We start from the raw sequence: 21,845 nt of genomic DNA on the forward strand, positions 1-21,845 counted from the left end.
AAATTGGCAAACTGCTCAGCACTCTGAAACCTTCCAATCACCTCACGGACCCCCTTCCTGCTAACGCTGTCAAAGTCCTTACCCCATCGCTCCTTCCACTCTGGACCAAAATCATTAACAGCTCACTTCAACAAGGGATCATTCCCGACTCCCTCAAAGTTGGTCAAGTCACACCTTTGCTAAAGAAACCTACAGCTGACCCCTCTGACCTAAACAACTACCGTCCCATTACCAACATTCCGACTCTTGCCAAATTGCTGGAAAAATGCGCACAAACACAATTAACTAAACACATTACTCAGTTTGATCTCCTCAACTCTCATCAATCAGGCTTCCGAGCAAATCACAGTACTGAAACTGCTATGACTCACATAATCGACGACGCCCTCCAAATCCTAGATCATAACGATACTTGCCTCCTCATCCTCCTTGATCTCTCCTCTGCATTTGACACTGTCAAACATGAGAGCTTAATCGAACTACTAAACACGAGAATGGGCCTATCTGGAACTGTGCTCAAATGGTTCACGTCCTTTTTGCATAACAGGTCGCAGAAATTCAAGAGCAACAACTTGATGTCTGCACCAAGACCTGTATCGCTAGGCGTACCACAAGGATCCTCCCTATCCCCAACTTTGTTCAACCTAGTTATGGAACCTCTCACCACCTTGCTGCAAGAATCCAATATACACTTCCACATGTATGCTGACGACACTCAACTCTATCTCAAACTACAATCACCCAAAGACATCACGCTCTTGAACTCAACGATCAGAAGCACCCAATCGTGGTTGGCCGCCAATCATCTGAAACTCAATGCCCTTAAAACAGAGTTCCTTCTGATCTCACCACCCGCGAAGAGCACTACCGCACAAATGTGGCTTAAAGACCTAACGGCACTCAATGTCCAACCCACCATCGTGGACTCAGCGAAATCTTTGGGCATAACACTTGACACCAATCTCAGCATGCAGGAACACATCAACAAAGCAACTAAGGGAGCGAACTACCAAATCAACACCCTTAGGAAACTTAAACCTTTCCTTCCAACCAAAGACTTCCAAACTGCGGTACAATCGCTAGTCATACCTCGAATAGAATACGGCAGCACCGCCCTCTGCGGTCTCCCCCTAGCCACTACGGCACCCATCAGGGCCTCTCTAAACGCCGCAGCGAGACTTATCACTGGATCAAAAAAACACTCACACATTTCCCCTGACTTCAAATCCCTGAATTGGCTGCCGTTTGAAGCCAGAATACACCTGAAAATCGCCTGTCTGACGCACAAGGCTGTCCACCTGAGCACACCTACATACCTCGCTCAGAAGCTGACGATTTCTGGAGGCTCCAGAAATACTAGAGGTACAAATAATCTTTTGCTAAAGCCTAAAAGATTCCGCAAGGAAAAAACCTATAAACGCTCCTTCTCAGGAATGGCTCCCAGGATTTGGAACTCGCTCCCCCCTGAAACCAGGCTTATCACCTCTACCATACTTTTCAAGAAAGAAGTAAAAGCGATCCTCATGGCTAAATACACTTGAACCACTACTGGAGATAAACTACAAAGACTTGATACTCATCTGTACTACTTGTCGAACCCTTTGTATTGTTATTTCGATTCTGAAATTGACTTATTGATTGTTTTATGTTATCACCTCAATGTACCTTTTACTTGATTGATGTATCTGCGTATACATGCTCCCCCCTCTGTAAAGCGCTCTGATATCTGCGAAGATCTTGTTCGCGCTATATAAAACTTTCAAAATAAATAAAAATAAATAATAAATAAATAAACTTAAAGCCCTGCCTGAGGGTGAATCAAATACCCTGCACGGCCTGACGGTCTTAGTTCAAGTCCGGCTTGGTGACAGCTTGACGCTTCTGAAAGGAGGGCCAGTGGCTGAGGAAGAATGAGCACATGTCAGGCGTGGCCTGGCTAGCACTTCGCCAGCCCTCGTGACCACAGACCGGCCTTCTGAAAGGACGGTGGGTCTGCCGTCTTGAGCCAGCACTTGTTCAACGGAGATCCCCGGGCCCCCGCCCTGAGAGCAGAACTGATTTCGATACGGTCCTCTCCGAGAGCCTGCTGCCCACCCCGGACCCCAACTGGAGAGAGTGTCTGCTAGGGACAAGAATAATCGAGGGAGCATGAGAGAACCAGCGAGGGGCAGGAATGTAGTAACTACTTCAGGGGGCCCGCGCTGTGCGGGAATGCAGGTATGAGCTTGAACCTGGGTTACCACCGTAAGAAGGTGAGGGGGTCCCATTGTGTGGCTTTGCTTGGAGGGAGCCACACAGAAGTATTAATTTAGAATCCCAATATAAGGCTTTACTCCTGTGGAGTGCGGCATGGTAGAGTTTACACCGGGGGTTATCAGAGGAGAATTACTCTTGAGGTTGGGGGAGGGGTCGACCTCACGGTATGGCTTCACTCTAACGGAGAGGGTTTTATGTTTGGGGGTCCATGGTGATGGGAGGCTTGCCGCAGGAGGTGTTCCTTTGGGGGTCCACAGTGTCACCTCGTGGCAGAGGGTCTTGTGGTAGGGATTAATACTCGTATTCAGGGGGCAGTGGGTGTCCTTGGAGTCTGATAAACAAGTGGACCACAAGGAAGGGCAACCCACGTGTTCTCTAGAGAAAGTATCCCAGCAAGAGAACCCCAAACTGAAAACACGCCAAATGTCACCCTAGGAAACCCCCCAAAGAACACCTCACATGGAGAGGACGTAACAAAACTCTAGACAGGGTGGAAGTCTGAGAGAGTCAGGCAGAGAGGCGAACAAGTGTGTGCCTTAGAGAGATGGCCACAGTGAACAAGGGTCAGTGAAGCAGCGTGCCTACCTGTAGATGTTTTCTCCCATATAGTGGATCCAGTGATGAGTGGGGGGGATTTGGGGGGCTCCTGCCATGGGTGTACCAACCCTGCAAAATAAAGGCTTGTTAAAATTGCAAGCATATACCCTACCCCTGGCCAGAGGGCATGAACATCACTTATTGTCAGCATTCCTTCCAGTTACGTCCTGGTGTTTTGTCTTCTCTGGGCGTCAGCTGGACAAGCTGGCAAGTGTCTTGGACTCGCCTATCAAGTTTCCCCAATGGATGCAGAGCTTGCCACCTGTCCTCGTGGTGGCCCTTGCTTGTTTCCCCATTGAATCTGGCTTGTCTAGAGTCTTAGTTTCTCGTTTATCGACCTCCTGGTCCATCAAGAACCTTCAGAGAAGCCCTGATAAACACTGTCGTAGCACTGGCTCTACAGACGATTTGAACCTCCATTTAGAGCTACAAGAATCCTCGGAGATTGTCAGCTTTCTGGGGGACTTGACAGCCTGTCAGCTAACTCAACTGACCCCCAGTGCCACGCACAGAGCGGGACATCTCCTTGACCCCATTTTCTCTAACTTAGAGTCACTGGAAGTTCTATCACTGCTTCTCATGATCTGGACAGATCATTTTCTCATACTGATGCGGCTAAAAATAGCTGGCCAAAAGCCCAAGCCTAATCAACATCCCTCATTAAAATGGCCCTGGCATAAATTGAATCAAGCAGAACTCCTCCCAATCTTGAGCGCAAAGCCCCTGGTAAAAGCCACAATCATGGAAGATGCTAACCGGATCTTCCAAAGGTGGATAATACAAGCCTTAGATACATGTATTCCCCTGAAACGTACTCATTCTAAAAGCACTCGGGCTAACGCCTGGTTCAATGAAGATCTAGTCATTGCTAAGAAGAACTGCAAGATCTTGGAAAGATCTTGGAAGAGATCATATGACCCCCAGACCAAAGCATTATATAGAGTGGCCATTAAATCCTATCATAAGCTGGTGCGCAAAACCAGAGCAGCTCATTATTCCAGCCTGATTAGCATAAGCAACAACGGCAGTAAAACTATATTCTCTCTACTGAAATATTTGATTTCTTCTCCAGGGGAATCAGGCAATATTATTTCCTCCAACAAACACTGTGAGGAGCTGGTAACCTTCTTCTTGAAGAAGGTCGAGGATAACTACCAAAAGTTCGATCATGGCATATCCTCCAGTGCTTGTGGGAAGAATGGATATAGTGGCTCAGAGACTGTCCTCCTTGTCATCTCTTCCTTCTATCCCCTTGAAGGAATTAGAGAGATTAGTGGCCAAAATTAAATCTGGATCTCCAGACGATCCCCTCACACCAGATGCTTGCAGGAAAACTCAACAAGGTTTTCTACCATAGTGTCTGGAGTTACTTAATATATCCCTCTCCACAGCGGTGGTGCCTAAGTCATGGAAGCATGCAAAAGTAGTTCCTTTACTCAAGAAACCAACACTTGACAAGTTTAAATCAGAGAACTACCGCCCGATCTCATTGCTTCCTTTCCTTTCTAAAATTCTGGAAGCACATGTGAACTCTACACTAACACAGTTCCTAGAATCTAATCACATAGTTGATAGAGCTCACAGAACGGGTTCTAACCACGATATAGCACCGAGTCAGCTCTATTGGCTGTGGTAGAACAACTCAAATCCATGCTGGATGCCAGCAGCACATCAGCGCTGGTGCTGCTGGATCTAAGCGCTGCATTTGACACGGTGTCCCATGAAATCTTGCTCCTCCTTTTGGAGGAGATAGGAATTGGGAACAAAGCTCTAGTGTAGTTCTCCTCCTTCCTGACCGACCGGACCTTTCAAGTGACATCTCCCCCTTTCTCCTTCCATGTCCACCCCTCCGTTGCGGGGTTCCCTAGGGCTCTACATTGAGCCCTACGCTCTTCAATATATATATGAGCCCTTTGGCACGGATGGCCAAAGATCGAGGAATCTCCCTCGTGTCATACACCGACGACACCCAACTGGTAATTGCCCTGTCCAATGATCCCAAGCAGGATAAAATAAAATTTAAAGAAAACATCTCTGCAATCGCAGAATGGATGACAGCTAACTTTCTGCAATTGAATTGTACCAAATCGGAGATTCTCTTGGTTGGCAAAGAGTCTCATCTCTGGACGAATGAATGGTGGCCCCCGGCACTTGGTGATCCCCCTGATCCTAAACCTGCGGTGAAAAATGTGGGTTTCATAGTTGATAAAAACCTTAATTTTGAAACACATGCCAAATCAGTGGCCGGGAAATGTTTTGGACTACTGCGCGGCCTCCAAACAATTTTGGGCCAAACACGCCAACTGATCATTCAAGCTTCCATCCTGGCTCATCTGGACTACTGCAATATGCTTTTTCTCTGCTCTTATAAATCCGTGCTTAATAGAGTGCAGCGGGTCCAGGATGCGGCAGCACAAGCTATCTTTGCCCTTCCTTAATTCAGTCAAGCTTCTAATCTTCTTTGCTGCCTGCACTGGCTGCCCCTTGAACAGCGTGTTTGCTTCAAGACGCTTTGCATCACGCATAAGATACTGACAGGAAGTGCCCCAGACATTCTAGGTGATCTTTGCACCCTCTACACCCCTTCGCGTGCACTACGCTCGGCGAACCAGAGTCTCGCATATATCCCTCAAAAATGCAGAGCTAGATCTGGCGGCCGCTCCTTTAGACGCCAGGCCCCCACTCTCGGGAATTCTCTTCCCTTACACATTTGCAGCAATCCCGACCATCAAGCCTTCAGACGTCTTGTGAAGACCTGGCTCTATTTCCAGGTATAACTCCTTTTGTCTTGTCCCCTGCTCTTCTCCCAGGCATAATTCCCTGTGCTTTGTCCCCTGCTCAGTCCTGCTTCAGCACTGGGACGCCTCTTTGCCGAGGCAGCCATGCACTTTATAAGTGTTTTAATCTAATCTAATCTAATCTTAGTTGGAAAAGAACCCACGAGAAGGCGTGGAGTCACTTTTAACCTACTACCTACGCGGTCCAAGAAGTTACCGCAGCAGGAAACTCAAGTGCCGCCAGGGGTGGGACCGAGGAGAGCAGATGGGGGAGAAAGAGATAGAGAAAGTTGGCGAAGGCGGGGTGGTGGAGGGGGTGGCAGCACTTGGGCAGAAAGGGAAGTAAACGGCGGAAGAAGATAGCAAGAAGCAATGAAGAGAGATAATGACGAGCAGCAGAACGTTAACCACAAGAAGTCTTTCTGCAAACCCGAGGCGAGAAGAGAGGAAGCGGGGGCAGGTCAGAAGCGCGAGGCAATAGGGCATGGGCAGAGATGTCTTGTGAAGGCCGGGTGGCGCCACATGAAAAAGAAAAGGACTAAATAGGTCGATTTAAAGGAGGTAGATAGGATGCGAGCCTAGAAAAGAAGCCCACTCCTGGCATGTGAGGTTTCAACTCCTTCTCGAGCCGAGGCGCTGATGTAGCTTCCCAAACACCCAGCACTGACAAGACAACTCCATCAAGGGTCTATCCCGGCCATCAGCCCCGGCACACGGCTGCAGTGCAGAAAGCACGAGCGGCCCAGTAGAGCGCGAGACACAGGATGGCCAAGAGGGGTCAAAGGGACATCACTGCGGAAGTTGCATCTTATCTCAGGAGGCGAGGGACTGAGTGTGACTCTTGCATCTGAGAGTCGGACACCAACAGCAGCTGAGACATTGGGAGAGAAGACTTGCGGCAATCGCGGCATCAGTGCTTTACATTTAACCATGTTAAAGTAAAATCGCTGGTGCTGCAATTGCACAAAAGTAAAGAAATTTTAAAAAACATGTATTTCTTTACTTCTGCTAGAATCGCGGCACCCGCACTTTACTTTTAACGTGGTGAAAGTAAACCACGGGTGCCGCGATTCTAGCAAAAGTAAAGAAATAATTTTAAAAAAAGTCTTTACTTTCGTGCAATTGCAGCATTTGCGGCACCGGTGCTTTAAATGTAACCATGTTAAATTAAAGCGCAGGTGCCGTGATTGCCGCGGTTGCACAAAAGTAAAGAAATAAAAAAAACATGTATTTCTTTACTTTTGCTAGAATCGCGGCACCTGCGCTTTACTTTTAACATGTTTAAAATAAACAGCAGGTGCCGTGATTGAGCATTGTTGAGCAAAAGTAAACAAAGCTGGCGGCTGCGGCCTGCCAGAGTCAGCTGTGCACGTCGCGCGCGCGCTTGTGCCCGTGACAGACACCTGGTGGCCTGCAAAAGCCTGTGGTGGGTAGCACTTTGAAACCCGCTTACTTAATGTCTCCCCAGACCAGTGCATGCGCTGGATCAGGCGAGACCTAAAAATGGAGGTAAATAGCTGGAATGTAAATTTCCCTGGCAGCTGAGGTTAGTAAAAAACAAAATGCTGTTACATGTATGTAAGTTGTGTGTGTGCTTGCAGTTTTTAGTGTATTGTGTAGACAGCGTGTGTGTGTGTAGGTGTGTGTGTGTGTGTGTGTGTGTGTGAATGCGTGTTTATGTGTAAGCATGTGCATGTTTGAGTAAAACTGAAAGTCAAGGAACATGTGAAGTCACTTCCGCTACCCATGACATTTTGGTGAATTGACGTCCATGGTAGTTTCACCTTACTATGCTGCAGATGTTTCATTACTAAGTAAATATAATTATGCTATTTCTTTGTGACTATTAAATGATAAATGCGTTCAGAACCCTATTTTCAGTATTCATGTAACATGGACCGGAACAGATCACTGGAGAAGTTACCATGTACTCCTGTAGCAGTTATGGGATGTGGAATACAATAGAATATGCTACAATGATAGACAATAATGCGTAGAATAATGTTTGCCAAAGAGAATTACCCAATAGGCACATCTGTGTTTGGAGTTACCTAATACCTGCTCTGCATACCAGCAGCCACTTAAAGGGGCGCTCAAAGACAGGGTGGCGGGTGAACAGTGCCGGGTGTGACAGGGTATCCACTCATCACTGAATTCGAACAGTAACCTCTTTTTTCTTTCACAAAGTACAAGCCACAGTAGGCTTTCTTGTAAACCTTTCCAGAGGAAGGATCAGGCCAGGTAAGGTTCGGTGTTGGTTTTCCTTTCTACTGCATTGTGCTGATCTGTGGAGTTGGGAGTCAGCGAAGATCTCTGCACTGCTGTCACCGCCCCTAAACACCATCTTGGTGTTTAGGGGCAATTCATTCTCGGATATATCTTGTGCCTGGAGGGACACACAGGTAAATCTGTTATCTTCTATTAGTGTGATTATGGGACAATCTGGAAAGCTGTTGTAGATCCCAGCCTCTCTTTATGTCAAAAAACATAATCCAAATCTGGTTTTCTAGGGTTTCATAATGATGCATGGTATGTCACTTCCAGGTCACCCCAATGACTTGGTGTTACCCTACATCACAGAGCAGCCACACAACACACGATATGACACACACACACCTAAATGAAATGTATGCACACAGTAGTTCTTTCACAACCACCCTAATGGTCACTTGATGTTCACAAGCCATAGCTCCAACATTGCATAAAGCACCTTCAATCCCATTCCCTGTGAATGTGATATTGGTTCAGTGGATGAGCTGGTGAGATTTGACCTGCTGATTTGGATTTCTGACTGTGCTTTTAAATTGAACTTTGGTCTATTTGTGGTTCTTGCTCCACATTTTTAGAAACATCCTCCGTTTATTATTTTACCCTTTGTAACCCAGTGTATTTTATTATAATTTCAGCCTTTTAACTTACTCGGTCAGAACATTTAAGCTCCTTGTATCTTGACAGTATGGTTATTTAATTATTGTTGCAAATATGCCAGGCTCATTTTCTCTGTGATTACCTCTTGAGGACTCAAGACTGCCAATCGTGGCCTACTGGCAACCCTTCTACTGAGACACGAGTGATAACATGGTCTAACTTTTTATGCAAAAGATTCAGCCCTGCAGGATTCTCTTCTTCTATACCAAAGACTACTCAATGACCAGCTCAAATTCAGAAAACCCTTAGAGACACCCCTCTTCACCTTTGCATGTGGATGACCATATTTTCAGTAAAGTCCTTTCTAATAAGATCACTAGTTCTGCCTGGTCAGACGCTGAAGACTGCCTGCAGATTCTCACCTAGGCTGTCATAACTCTTGCATCAAGGCTTTGGCATATTCTAAGGGTCATATTTGTAGGTAGGGATCATCAAACAATCTTCCTGCCTGTCAATGATTGATTGGCTCTCCAGCATTTGGTTCTTGCAATACATCATACTGAAATCCACCGCTCATTCTTATGTGTACCACACCCAAACCACTCTGAGACCACCACAGTTTGGTTACAACACATTAAAAATCCAAAATAATATAAATTAAAAAATATGCTTTGTTTTTCTGAAGCCCAATCTTGAATTCCTCAGCTAAACAATATTATCAAGAATTACTCACCATTCATGTCTTTGAAACCAACTGAAAAGTTGAAATCTGTGGTAGGCATTTTGGGTGATGGAGGTTGAGTTGAATGTATTCCTAGACTCTGTTAAAAAATAAAAGAAACTGACATTAAAATACAACTAAATTACTAAACAACTAGTCATTTACTGCTCACATTAATCATAGTGTCATTATGTTAACAGAACATATTACGTCCTGATATGATTTGATTCCAACATTTATATAGCACACGATTGCCCAGGGGCGTCTAGGTGCTGGTACCAGGAAGTCCACACAGGTTGCCGATGAAAACTGTAGAAGGAAATATTAGTTGGGGAAGAGCCAGGTTTTTAGCAATTCCCTGAAGGATAACAGCCTTGGACAGTTATTTATGCCGGCCGGAAGCGAGTTCCAACAGATTTGGAGTTTGGTGTCCCTGGTTTCATAATTTAAAATTACAATTGATGGTGAAGTCGGATTTTAAATTGGAAGTCTGAAAATGCCACTTTTAGAAAGTTGTAATGTCTTACTTTAACTATTCTGTGCCTCTGTCTGTCTCTGAATACATGTCTGGGTTGGGTGACAACTGGGTTTTGTGCATTCCCTCTAGACAGTCACACCCAAAGAGAGCTGGGCTGTGAAATTTGCATCCTGATGGCCCATCAACAGGCTGATGGGCCATCCTAAGGTAGGAGGAGCTGATACTTGCACATCAATAGAGCTGTGCCTGTTCTTCCACAAAGAGTTGCATAGTCCCCTATAATGAGTCTGGAGCCAGGGTAGAGGCAGGGGCTGTGTGATCTTCAAAGGCCTGTTTGAAGTCTCTCCCACTTCAAAGGCACAGCTGGGTATATGTACTGGACCCCTGACACCACCAAATAAGCCTGCATTCTGCCTCGAGGAAGAGCTGCTGTGCTGTAGGAGGGACTGCCATTCTGCTAACTGCTTTGCTGTGCTGGCCTGCTGACTGCTGATTGCTGTGCTATAGAAGGGGCTGCCACTTTGCTACTTGCTTTGCTGTGTTGGCCTGCTGCCTGCTTCTTCTTGCATGGAAGTGAGAAGGACAGAGCCTGCTTTCTATATCTTAGAACCCAAGTTTTTCCTGGGCTTGACCCCTGTTCTTGAAGTCTCAGGGCCATCAAATACTTCCTTCAATTTAGCCTCAGCTGCTGGACTCTGCCAACTGTGAGTTCTGCCCTGCCAAGAGGTGTCAATCCAGTCCTGGGCCTTAAAAGTGAGTTCTTTAGGTGTTGTCCTGCAAAAATCAATGCAATGATGACTTTACGCCGATTGGAACCAAAGAAGGGCCCTTCAATGCAACACAGTGCCAATACGAAGGCATCCCTGTGTGGCTCGACGATGATGTAAGACCCAAGTGTGAGACTCAACCATGACACGGGACCCAACTGTGAAGTTCGACAACAACGCAGCGCCGAACCGAGGTCCTGACTGCGAGGCTCAAGGATAATGCAGTACATGCATGATAAGGGGCTCTACAACAACACAGGACCCGACTTCGAGGCTCAACTTCGACGAATCAACCCAAATGTGTGAATCAGAGCCGAAGCATAGAGTCTTCGATGCCAAAGCTTTTTCCATCCAAGGTACTTTTTCAGCGGTCCCTAAGTGAGTCCTGTTGCTGGCTTTCCCCATTTCCTCTTAAGAAAAGCCTGACTGCTCTGTGCCAAGTTACAAGAGGGAGTGCACAGGTTCATTTAAGCTGTGGGTCTGACTTACCTTGACTAGGACTGTGGTATCTACTTGGACAGATTTCAAACCTCTCTCAACTAGAGACCCAATTTCTAACACCCAGATTTATTGCTAAAGGGTTTACTATAAAGAAGCAGCATTTTGAATCTAAAATCCGACATAGCCAGTCCCAAGCACAACAGCAAAAGGAGGAGGGTTATGTGTGGGGCTAGCTACCCCACCATGTAAAAAAATCCTAGCTACAGACACGCCAACCAAAAGACATCCCAGCATTGGGGAGAGAGGACTAGTCTTCACGCAGAACAATGATGCCTTGTGGTTTAAGCCAGAGATCCATGGAAGTCACAAAGCCGATCCACCTACTTTGGAACAAGACCATCACCGCCATGACATGGAACCATGTACCAGACAGGTAAGATAGCCCAAGTGGCAGCTGAGATGCAAAAATACAACTTTGCCCTGCTTGGCATCAGAGATAACCAGATGGACACTGTTCAGACAGAAATTATCGGCTCCAGGAGGAATGCTTCTGTATTCTGGACATCAGAAAGAGAACGCCCCACAACCTCAGGAGAAGTGGTGATGCTAATGTCAGCCAACAGGGCTTAGATGGAATGGCAAGCCCACTGTCCTAAAGTCATCATATTGACTTCAGTTCAAAGAAAGAGAGGATCAATGTGAATGCTATCCAGTGCTATGCACCTACAAATTCAAGCAAAGAAGAGGAAAAAGCACAATTTTAGAACACACTTCCGTCTATCCTAGATAGCGAAATGCCTTGAGAGAGAGACATCACCATGCTGATGAGGGACCTCAATGCCAAGATTGGAAGCGCCAAAACTGGGTACAAAGAAGTAATGGGAACCATGGCCTTGGTGACCTTAATGAGAATGGTGAAAGGCTTTCAGATCTCTCTGTCCTGAACAGTATGGTGATAGGTGGTAGTGTATTCCTACACAAAAAAATACACAAGGAAACATGTGTGTCACCAGACAATTCAACAGAGAATCAGAGTGACCATGTCTGCATTGCCAAGAAGCTCTGGAGGTCTCTGCAGGATGTGTGAGTGATGAGAGGAGTGAATGTGGCATCAGACTATCACCTTGTCATGGCCAGGCTAAAGATGAAGAAAGCATGGAAGGAAGCAACAACCCAACGAGAGCGATGTAACACCACCCTCTTGTAAGATTAATAGAAATGGAATGTATACTCAGTCACCATCCTTAACAAGTTTTAAGTCCTGCAAGATTGGAGGATGACAGAGACTAAGTAGAAAGTCAGTGGGAGAAGATAAAAAACAGAGACATCAACCTGCTAAGAGTTACAGGGTCCCAAGAAACACCAGCATAAAGAATGGATCTCCATCGAGACTCTGGGTAAAATTTAAGAGAGAAAGGAAAAGACAGCTGCAATCAACACCGGCCAAACAAGAGCAGAAAAAGAAAAAGCTCAAGGTAAACACACCAAAACCAACAAGGGAGCAAAGAGAAGCTTAAGAGCAGTCAAGCAAAGATTCATTGATGGTCTTGCCACAGAATCCCAGGAAATAGCAAGCCATGGAAACTTGAAAGAACTCTACATCATAACATGGAAAGTCTCTGGCAGATACAGCAAGCCAAAAAGATCTGTTAAAGACAAATGTAAATGTACAGGAATTTATATAGCGCAAATCACCGAGTGGTTTCTAAGCGCCTGCTTAGGGAACCCGTCCTGGTATTCCCCTGTGAGATAACCCCGGGAGGGTATCCGCAAGGTGAAAGCCAGGCATCCCGCCGCGAGGGGCCGTTGTGGAGATTAAGCAAGCTATTGTCCAGAGTCACAGAGTGTGAACCCGTGAATCGAGTAGGCACCGGAGCGAGAATTGTCGAGTCCATGGACATTTTAGGACTCAAGACCCCGCCGAGCCGGGAATTGAACCCTGGTCCTGGGCTGACCTCTGCTTCCAGGTCTGCCTCCTCTAACCAGTGAGCCACACTTCTCAAAGCTGAGAAGACAATCATGGATAACGAAGGCCAGCAAAAAATATTGGTGGAGCACTTTAAAGAACTGCTGAACCAGCGTGTGCTGCAGTCTCCACCCGAGATACATTCAGCTGACAAAGGCTTGTCAATCAACTGCAGCACACCAACCAATGAAGAAATTCTGCAAGCCATCAAACATTGGAGAAATGGGAAGGCAGCAGGACCTGGCAAGATTCATGCAGAGACACTAAAGGCAGACATTAAAACATCAGTAGACATACTTCACCCATTGTTTGGAAGGATCAGGGAAGAGGAAAAGGTGCCGTCAGACTGGAAGGGGAGATTTCTCATCAAGATCCATAAGAAAGGTAACCTGAGTAACTGGGCAAACTACAGAGGGATAACTCTACATCATAACATGGAAAGTCTCTGGCAGATACAGCAAGGCAGTGTTCAACAGAGTCATCCTGAACAGAATGAAGGAACAAGTTGACATTCAGTTGCGAGATCAGAAAGCTGGCTTCTGCAAAGATTGATCCTGTACTGACCAGATTGCAACATTGCACATCATCATTGAGCAGTCGATGTAATGGAACTCACCCCTCTATGTTAAGCATTTGACAGTGAGGACAGAGAGACCCTTTGGGTACTCCTACCTCACTACGATGTTGCAGATAAACTCATAAGAATAATCAGGAACTCTTACGTGGGAATGACTTGCAAAATGGTTCATCAAGGACAACTCACAGAAGCCTTCCAAGTGAGGACCATAGTCTGCCAGTGCTATTTGCTCTTGCCTTTTCTCTTCCTGTTGGCTATAGACTAGATCATGAAGACATCCTCAGCAAGGATGCCAAAAAAGATTGTAATACCGGATACCACCAGCACTGAAGCCTGCCCTGTCTCCAGCAGGAAAATATTGCAACACCTTCTATCTTTTCATGTAGTCTCAAGAATGATCTGGACACTCTCATCTAGACTGGTTCAATATGTTGATGATTTGTTGGTTGCTTCTAGCTCATTGGGCCAATGAGTGGTTGGCTCCCTGTATGTACTCAATGAATTAGCTCAAAAAGGGCCCCAAATGGCTAAAGAGAAACTAGATTCAGTTTACTCTGTGCTTGACAGTTAGATCATGACATCAGGGGATTGACACTTGTTTGCTGTCTGAATAGAAGTAAGACTTAAGTTCCCCTGACCTGCTACTGACTCCCACGTATCCACTCTTTTGCAGATGTAGGCTACTGCAATCATTGGATTCTGGTTTAATGCGAACACTGCCAAACCTTTGCAAGATTTTGTTTCAAAAGTCACCATGGAACCTTTAACTTTGTCAAATTAGGCAGAATAAGCATTCATATCACTGAAACAAGCATTGTCGTCTGCACCTGCATTATATTTTCACAATTACTCTAAATATTTCACATTGCTGTCATAAGAGAAGGAACGTTTTGCTTTATTCATTCTCGTTCAACATAATGGTGATGCTGTTGCAGCTGTGATGCCTCCATACGTGCATCTGGTTGCCTTTGATTCCCATCTAGTTGAGGCTTCATAGAATTTTGTGTTAACCCCTTCCATGCTCATGACGAGCTCAGCTCGCCATGCAGTACAGTGCTCCTGTGCTCATGACGAGCTGAGCTCGTCATGACCACACCTGTTTCAGGAGGGGAAACTTGCATGCAGCGATGTGGTTAAGATACCAGCCCACTGCCGCTGAACTTCACGCTGTAGCAGAATTATTATTGACAACTAAATTGGATTTGTGCCCATTTGCCCAATGATTCTAAAGGAGAAGTACACATCATGCTTATGCCCTTTGATGAAGATGAAAAATGCGTTGAAACTTAACTGTATGGACATTTCCCCTTTAAATCTGACAATGTAACTGTCCACATTCCTCTCACAACTTGGGGCTTCCATTTTCTTGGCCAACAAATACCACCCCCTGCGGTTCAACTTGCCAGCACTGCTTATAGACTATGATGCAAACCTAGAAATGGCAGCATTTTTGTAGGCTATAGTGAATGTGATTCCTATCCAGTCTGACCTGATTCCGAACTTTCAACTTACTTCTCAAAACTCCCACCAAGGGTGCACTATACCCATAGCTGTAACTGTGATCTACCTAGGAATTGTTCCATCTGAAGTATCAAAAGACTGGTCAGGGTCCTGCTTATGTTGCACCTGTTATAAGACACACTCTTTATAAGCCTCATTTCATTCATAAGAAACTGCCCAGAGAAACTGCTATGACAACCCACATTGTTTCCCACTCTGTTTCCTAGCTGAAGAGTAGGACTGTTTGTCTATGAAGTCCAACAAAAAGCTACTAAAGATGATCTCCACCAGCAACTGCAGATCGTATTGCCGAGCAGGATTAGATACCGACTGATCCGGTACTCCCAGCACACTGCAAGCGATCGGACATTCCGACTCTCCCTGGCCGGTCCCGATTCTGGTGACCACAACTCATCAATTCCTTAACAACCCAAAGCCATGGAACTAACATGGTTTTAGAGGCTTGCAACTATTAGGCACTTATCAAATGTCCTGATGATGATCCCTTTGAAATAAAAGTGGGATCGAAACACCGTCGACCAATTCATGTGCCTTATACAGTGTGTATACTATGTTGATGTAATGGCGCATCTTACAATATTTGTTCATACTATGATTTAGAGAACAATTTAAGTTTTTTGCCTAAAAGCCCTTTCCTGTTCACTTTGAGTGTACTAAAGTGTCTGTGTTTAATTGAGGTACAGGCTTGTGCCCCACAACGTGAGAGTGTCGAAGGATATTCTCCCTGTATTTTTGCTATAAGTAAACACATTTTGACTACTGTCCGGCTGGACAAGTCACTTAAATACAGAATCCACTGTGTCTGTATTCATTTGTATGCTTTATTCTATGTTGCATGGGACCATTGTTGTTTCTACAATACACCACCATTTGGAAGCACAATAAACAGTAATTTTACAAAATTGGATGACTCTGGATATTATCCTGGCTGCCAAAGGTGGGTTTTGTTTAACTGTAGGCTCCAAATGTTGTACTTTTATTCTAAATGTCTCCTTAGACACACAGAAATAGATTGATCATGTACCTGAAGATATTAAAAACTTGCACACAACTAATGACTAAAGTAACTATGAACGATAGAACACCTGGTCGAATATTTATAAAGGTTAGGGAATTAAGATTTTTGAAATTGTATCAGTAATTTTTCTCATTCTTATATTGATTTATACTACAATTTGAGTTTACTTTGTTTCCATCAAACACATTACTCGAATCAAGGGTACTCCTCCATTTTACACATTGAAACCAATTAATGATAACCTATTTCATGGTTTGGAAATCTGATTATTGCTCCTTAGAATGTTTTGAGCCTGACTACACTTGAACGTGAATCATTTATTGATCACTGATGTGGCCTACGTTGTGTTACTAAACAATGCAAGTGGGATAGGTTGTTAACTTAAATCATTGCCTCAGTGTAACTGTAATTGCTGCAGCAATGTTTTTCTCACTGTAACTGTGCCTAAATGAAGTGCCCATGTATGACATTTAGACTTAATCTTTCAAATATTAGCTCTCAAGAACGTTGATTAGCTTGCTCAGCCAAAAACAGTTTACATTCTTGTTACAACTGAAGGTTGTCTACTTCCTTTCTCATGATCTCAGTCTTAGACACCAGCAAACTCCTTGTTTTTTCATGAAACCATGTATTTCCCATTAAAGCCTGTGTGTAAAATCTATACTACTATTATAAAGTAAGAACTTTGAACCTTTGAGGCGGGTAAACTCGGGAACCACAGCGCCAATCCACACACCCGATACATCATTGTAATCGTCAGGGTGTGCAGATGGACATAGGCTATATAAACTATACAAATATGCGTTATTTAAAACATTTACATAAAAAAAAGTAGTCCCTTCGAAGTAGCGCCCGCCGCGACCTGAGTGCTGACGTCAGGAGCGCAGGGAGGAGCAGCGTCCAGGAGAGCGAGGAGGAGCGGCGGACATGGTGCGGGGGAGGAGTGGCGAGGAGCGGCGGACAGGCGGTGAGGAGCGGCGGACAGGCGGGAGGAGCGGTGATGAGCGGCGAGAAGCGGTGGAGCAGTGAACTGAGGAGCGCGGGGGAGGAGCGGCGGCTGAGGTAAGGCTCCGGGGGACCCACGGACAATGTCGGGGCAGGCGGGGGTCGGGGCAGGCAGGGGTTGGAGCAGGCGGGGGACGGGGCAGGCAGGGGACGGGGTGGGCGGGGGCCAGGGCTGCTGGTCAATGTCGAGGTGGGCGGGGGTCGGGGCAGGCGGGGGCCCGGGCTGCTGGATAATGTCGGGGCAGGAGGGGGTCACGTCATGGATAGAGCCAAACAGCAGCAATGTCACATCACTCCAAAAGAAAAGTACACTGTGCTCAATACCAAAAGCCCCAAATAACAAAGGGCACTAATGATCGCGGCGAGGGCCCGGACTGCTGGACAATGTCGGGGCGGGCGGGGGGCGGGGAAGCCTGATTGCTCACGGACAAGGTCGGGACGGGCTGCTAGTACAATATATTTGTGTCCTGCCCTTGCCTAGTTGTGCTCAGTATATTAGGATTGCTCGGTGACCCCTAGTCAATTGATTCTGTGATTCACAGATATATTTCACTTTTGTTTAATAACATTTTAAGACTTTAATTGGCATGAGTTCAAAGTTTAGTTGACACCTGCAAGTTGGTTGGTCAAGCCAGGAGGTAATTTTATTGAGCACCTCTCAGGATGGTGAAGTTGGGGTTCTAGTGCACTCAATAAATAAATGTTTATCCTTAGTTCTGCAGATTTATTGTTCTAAAAAGTATCAAGTATTACTGGCTTTGGTGAAGTCCTGTAATATTACTTTGTCTCTTTTGGCTTCTTAGTCCAGTCTGCCTAATTGTTTTGTATACTGGTTAATGGCCATATTTCATTCACTAGCTAGTATTGTTTGCCATCCTACTATTTCAGTCAGTACATAAGATAGACTGATTAATAAAATCTGTATTCTCTGCATTGTACTTATATATTTATCCTATCCCAACTTGTTGTCCCTGAATATTCATTCTAGTAGAGATTAATTTACTACCTTGGAATGTATGTGATTCTGCAGGGCAGAATCTCCAATATTGCTCTTTTACCACCATCTTTCTTATGTTTGTCCTTACTCTATACTTCCCTCTCCTTTTCCCTATGACTACACAAACATCTTCAGTTATCCTACAGTTATCCTACAAATACCCCTCAGTTTTTGAGTTGTTATCCGTTAATTCTCTCCTGGTTGAAGTTCTACTTTGATTGTCTCCATCTTAAAGGGCAGTGTGTGCTTTATATGCCATTAGCAGTTTGCTTTTCATCTTTCTCTAATTTTTCAGGTGTCGCTTTATACTTGCCATTAACTGTTCTTTCTCACCACCTATATTTCTTAAATGTGTGTGGGTGAGCCCTAACTCAAGTATTTCATCTTCTGTTCAATTTCTTACATTTTGCAATGTTGTCCTTACTTTGTTCATGAAATGTTTTTCTAATGAGGTAATTCGTAACTTTTATTCTGCAATTTGTTGATTGTATTCGTTTGGCTAGTTTTCCAGTTCCTGTATGACAGAAGGATAGATTGACGCCCCTAAAACAAATATTACTGCTGTTGAAAACATCAGAACCAGGTATTACCTAATTTTTATACTCTTTCTTTCAGGGAGTAGCGAGCTGAAATAGTCCAGGGTTATTCTTTTGGATGCTGTTTGGCGGAACGGTTATTTGAAGCAGCACATTTACTACACACAATACATTTAGGGCCCTATTATGATGTCGGTCGGAGGGCAGGTCCGAGGCTTTCTGACCGACATAATAGGTTTTACTTTCGACTGCCCCATTACAATACCAGCAGTCAAAAGTGAAACTAGTTGGTCATTCTGGCTGGATTCCGACGGGCTCAAGGAGGCCATCGGCCAGTCAGAGGATTCCCTGTAATACCTAAGGACGGCGGAAACGCAGTTGGGATTACAGTGTTTGTTTCTGACAGGCTTTCCGACATGGGGAGCTGATGGAGCAAGGTTTCAGTCGTAAAGAGACTTGCTTGGATTCAACCCTCTCGAAATAAACTGTAATACACTAATAAACATGTTTCATCTTATTAACAACGCAAAACACAACATTTCTAGTTAGCTGGGGAAGCTTTACAATTGGCTTCTTACTAACCGTAACTCGAGTAACCCAAAATTGCCGCCGCAACGCGGGAATTTTCTGTGCATGCATCTGTCACACTCACGTGACATGACGTACTTTCTGCCTTGGCGGGAAAACTTTGCTTCTGCGCACTAGAACTAAAGATGGCTGCTCTATGTTTTCATGTGCTAACGCTTGCATTGCTGCTTTTACTAAATTACTTGTTCTGCTTAAATCCTATTGCTGTAGTTAAAATAACGTAATGGGAAAAGAGTAGAGATAAGTGGTATACAGTGCATTCATTTATTCTTTGTTCTAAAACTGTTTCTCTTTGACTTTACTATTAGCTCGTTTTTGGACCTGATGTAATCTTGCTGCACTCCATCTTGCAATCCTACGACTGCGCAGAAGAGCTCAAGAGTCTACAACAGTCTTGCCTGAGATGCACCTGGGAATATGAACTATTGACCCACAGAAAGGAAGACAACTTACCAATCTTTGCATACATTGTATTTGTTATTGAAACATCCATTGTTGTGAGGAATAAAAGTGCATGGGAAAATAAAACTATGGGAGGGAACATTAATTTGAATATATGAGTCAAGTGACCTCATAACTGGTATGGTGTGATGACCTCTCCTCGTCCTTTGACCAATCAAATTGAGGGAATACACGCATTTGCAACATTGAGGGGTGGTACACTACCCTGGAAAATGGTATAACTAAGGTGGGCTTAGCTAGTTAGTTTGTCTGACTTGTCTGAATAGCTGACCTGTCACTGACCCAACGCACTCAATAGGCGATCGAGAGCAGAGGTGCTGGCAGAGCACTCTGTCAGAAGATTCGATAACCCAATCGGGGTTCTGGGAAGAAGTTCGATAACCCAATTTGGGGTTCGACTGTTAGCTGCAGAGAGGGGTGTGACGCTGGCGTTGCACTTTAGCTGTGGGTGCCGGTCCTGACCTGCGGTGGTCCTGTCCTGATCCACTTTGGTCTGTACTTATCCTGATTCTGATCTGCATCTATCCTGTCCTGTTGGCACCTGAACGATCGGGAGTCCTGTCTTTTATCCCAGCCCGTGGCCAGGGTAGGCCTTCACACCATTCTAGGTAAATATAAAATTCATGTGGGTATGCCATTGTACTGTTTCCTGTTTCTTACCCTTCCTATGTTTCAATGTTTACAGAAAGTTTCATAATATTTTTGCATCATCTTGCTTTGATTATAATCTTTCTAATTGAATGCGCTTTAATCGAATTGGCATGGACTCTGACACTGAAGAATTTACATCGATAAAGTGTTAACATTTTCCCTGAGTCTGTAGTTATTTTATACAGGAAATGTTATTTACTACCTATTTCCTTGCTAACTCCCTTGATCCCTTAGGATTCTAGGTACCGGTGACTAGGATTGGTAAGTCAAAGGCATAGGTCCTAAAAGGTTAAAATTCAATCGCTGATTAAGCGTAGGTTTATCTATTTCAAAGTGTGTATGTTTTATGGGCACAGGTGAGTATGGTAAATTCTTGAGCAGGTGAGACCGCACTCTATCAAAGCCTGTCGGAAAGTGACATTGGGTGTCCCTAGCAGGGCCCCCATTCCTCCATGGCTTCCAGTTGGTGGCCGAGGGGGCATCTATTGTGCCCCCTGTTAATCCCTGAACTGCGTGGCAGGCACCTTGAGGTGCCTGCCAAGCGGTGCAGGGATTAACAGAAACTCCCATTTCTCTATGGAAGCTTGTGCTGGGGACGGGTTATGAAAGCAGCACAAGCTCCCATACAGATATATCGCCGACAAGAGGTCGGTCGGTCCAGAGACCTCAATGGTGTTGGGTGGATGTGAGTCTGCCTGATATCATAATCAGGCTTTTAATGTTCAAGCAGTTTTATTCTTTCAAAGAAAAATACAAACGTTTTATCATTATTAAGTATAGTTTTCAATATATTTATTGTACATAATTCCCTATTGTACCTTAGTAAATATGATATAACCTATCTGTGCGAAAGAGGGGGGTATCTGTGAAAAATCTGATCTACAATTACAATTGAACTTAACCTGGGGCAGCCAAGTACAGTGTCTACTCAAGCAGAAAAGTGTATGTATCTTACTGTTCTCTAAACTCTTACATGTGTTGGAGTCGCTTGGTGGGAGTTCAGGGAGTTTTGATGAAGTCAGCTGAGGTTGATAGAAACGGAGGAACGACAGCCAGTGATACATCCTACCAGTGTCAAAGTGGTCCTTGGGCTGTATAAGCCATTCGAGTGCTCTTGACGCAGTGACTCGACTCCTGAAAACAACTTAACGTATTACCAGTCTTCTGGCCACTTTCTACAAGGAATGACCCTTTTTATATGTAGTTTTAAGACAACCACAAAAAGCTCCAGCTGACAGGCTCTCACCAACTCTGGTGGGTCTGTAGGACAGGGGAACCAATGGACAAGCATAACCTCATTTACACTCTATCATTCTACTCCAAGTTACAAAAGGGTTTTTTAGGCGGGCTCTACTATCTGTAGTAGGTCATACCATTACCATTACGTTGCAAACTTATATTTCAATGGAGTTAAAGTCTGGCAGCTGCCTTTACCAGCCATGAGAGCTATTTCTGGGGCGAAGCTTCTTAATTTCACTTACGTGTTCCAGTGTGGGTCTGAGTAACATTGACCCTACTATAGGTACTAGAAGGGTGCAGACTTTGCCACAGTAGGGGCACTACTCTCCAATCACCCAAACGTTCCCACACAAAACCACACCTCCCTTTACCACCAAATG

General features: G+C 44.9%; 1 protein-coding gene across 2 annotated transcripts in view; it reads right to left on the bottom strand.

Annotated features, from left to right (window-relative positions):
- Positions 1-21,845, bottom strand: part of APBB1IP (amyloid beta precursor protein binding family B member 1 interacting protein) — an 880,024-nt gene that overhangs the window by 565,982 nt on the left and 292,197 nt on the right. For both annotated transcript variants that reach the window (XM_086941655.1, XM_086941656.1), the window contains one exon: positions 9,232-9,319. In XM_086941655.1, the coding sequence (XP_086797781.1) occupies positions 9,232-9,319 (88 nt within the window). The remainder of the gene's footprint in view (positions 1-9,231; positions 9,320-21,845) is intronic.

Source organism: Lissotriton vulgaris, chromosome 10, assembly GCF_964263255.1.
Source record: "Lissotriton vulgaris chromosome 10, aLisVul1.2, whole genome shotgun sequence".
Taxonomy (NCBI): domain Eukaryota; kingdom Metazoa; phylum Chordata; class Amphibia; order Caudata; family Salamandridae; genus Lissotriton; species Lissotriton vulgaris.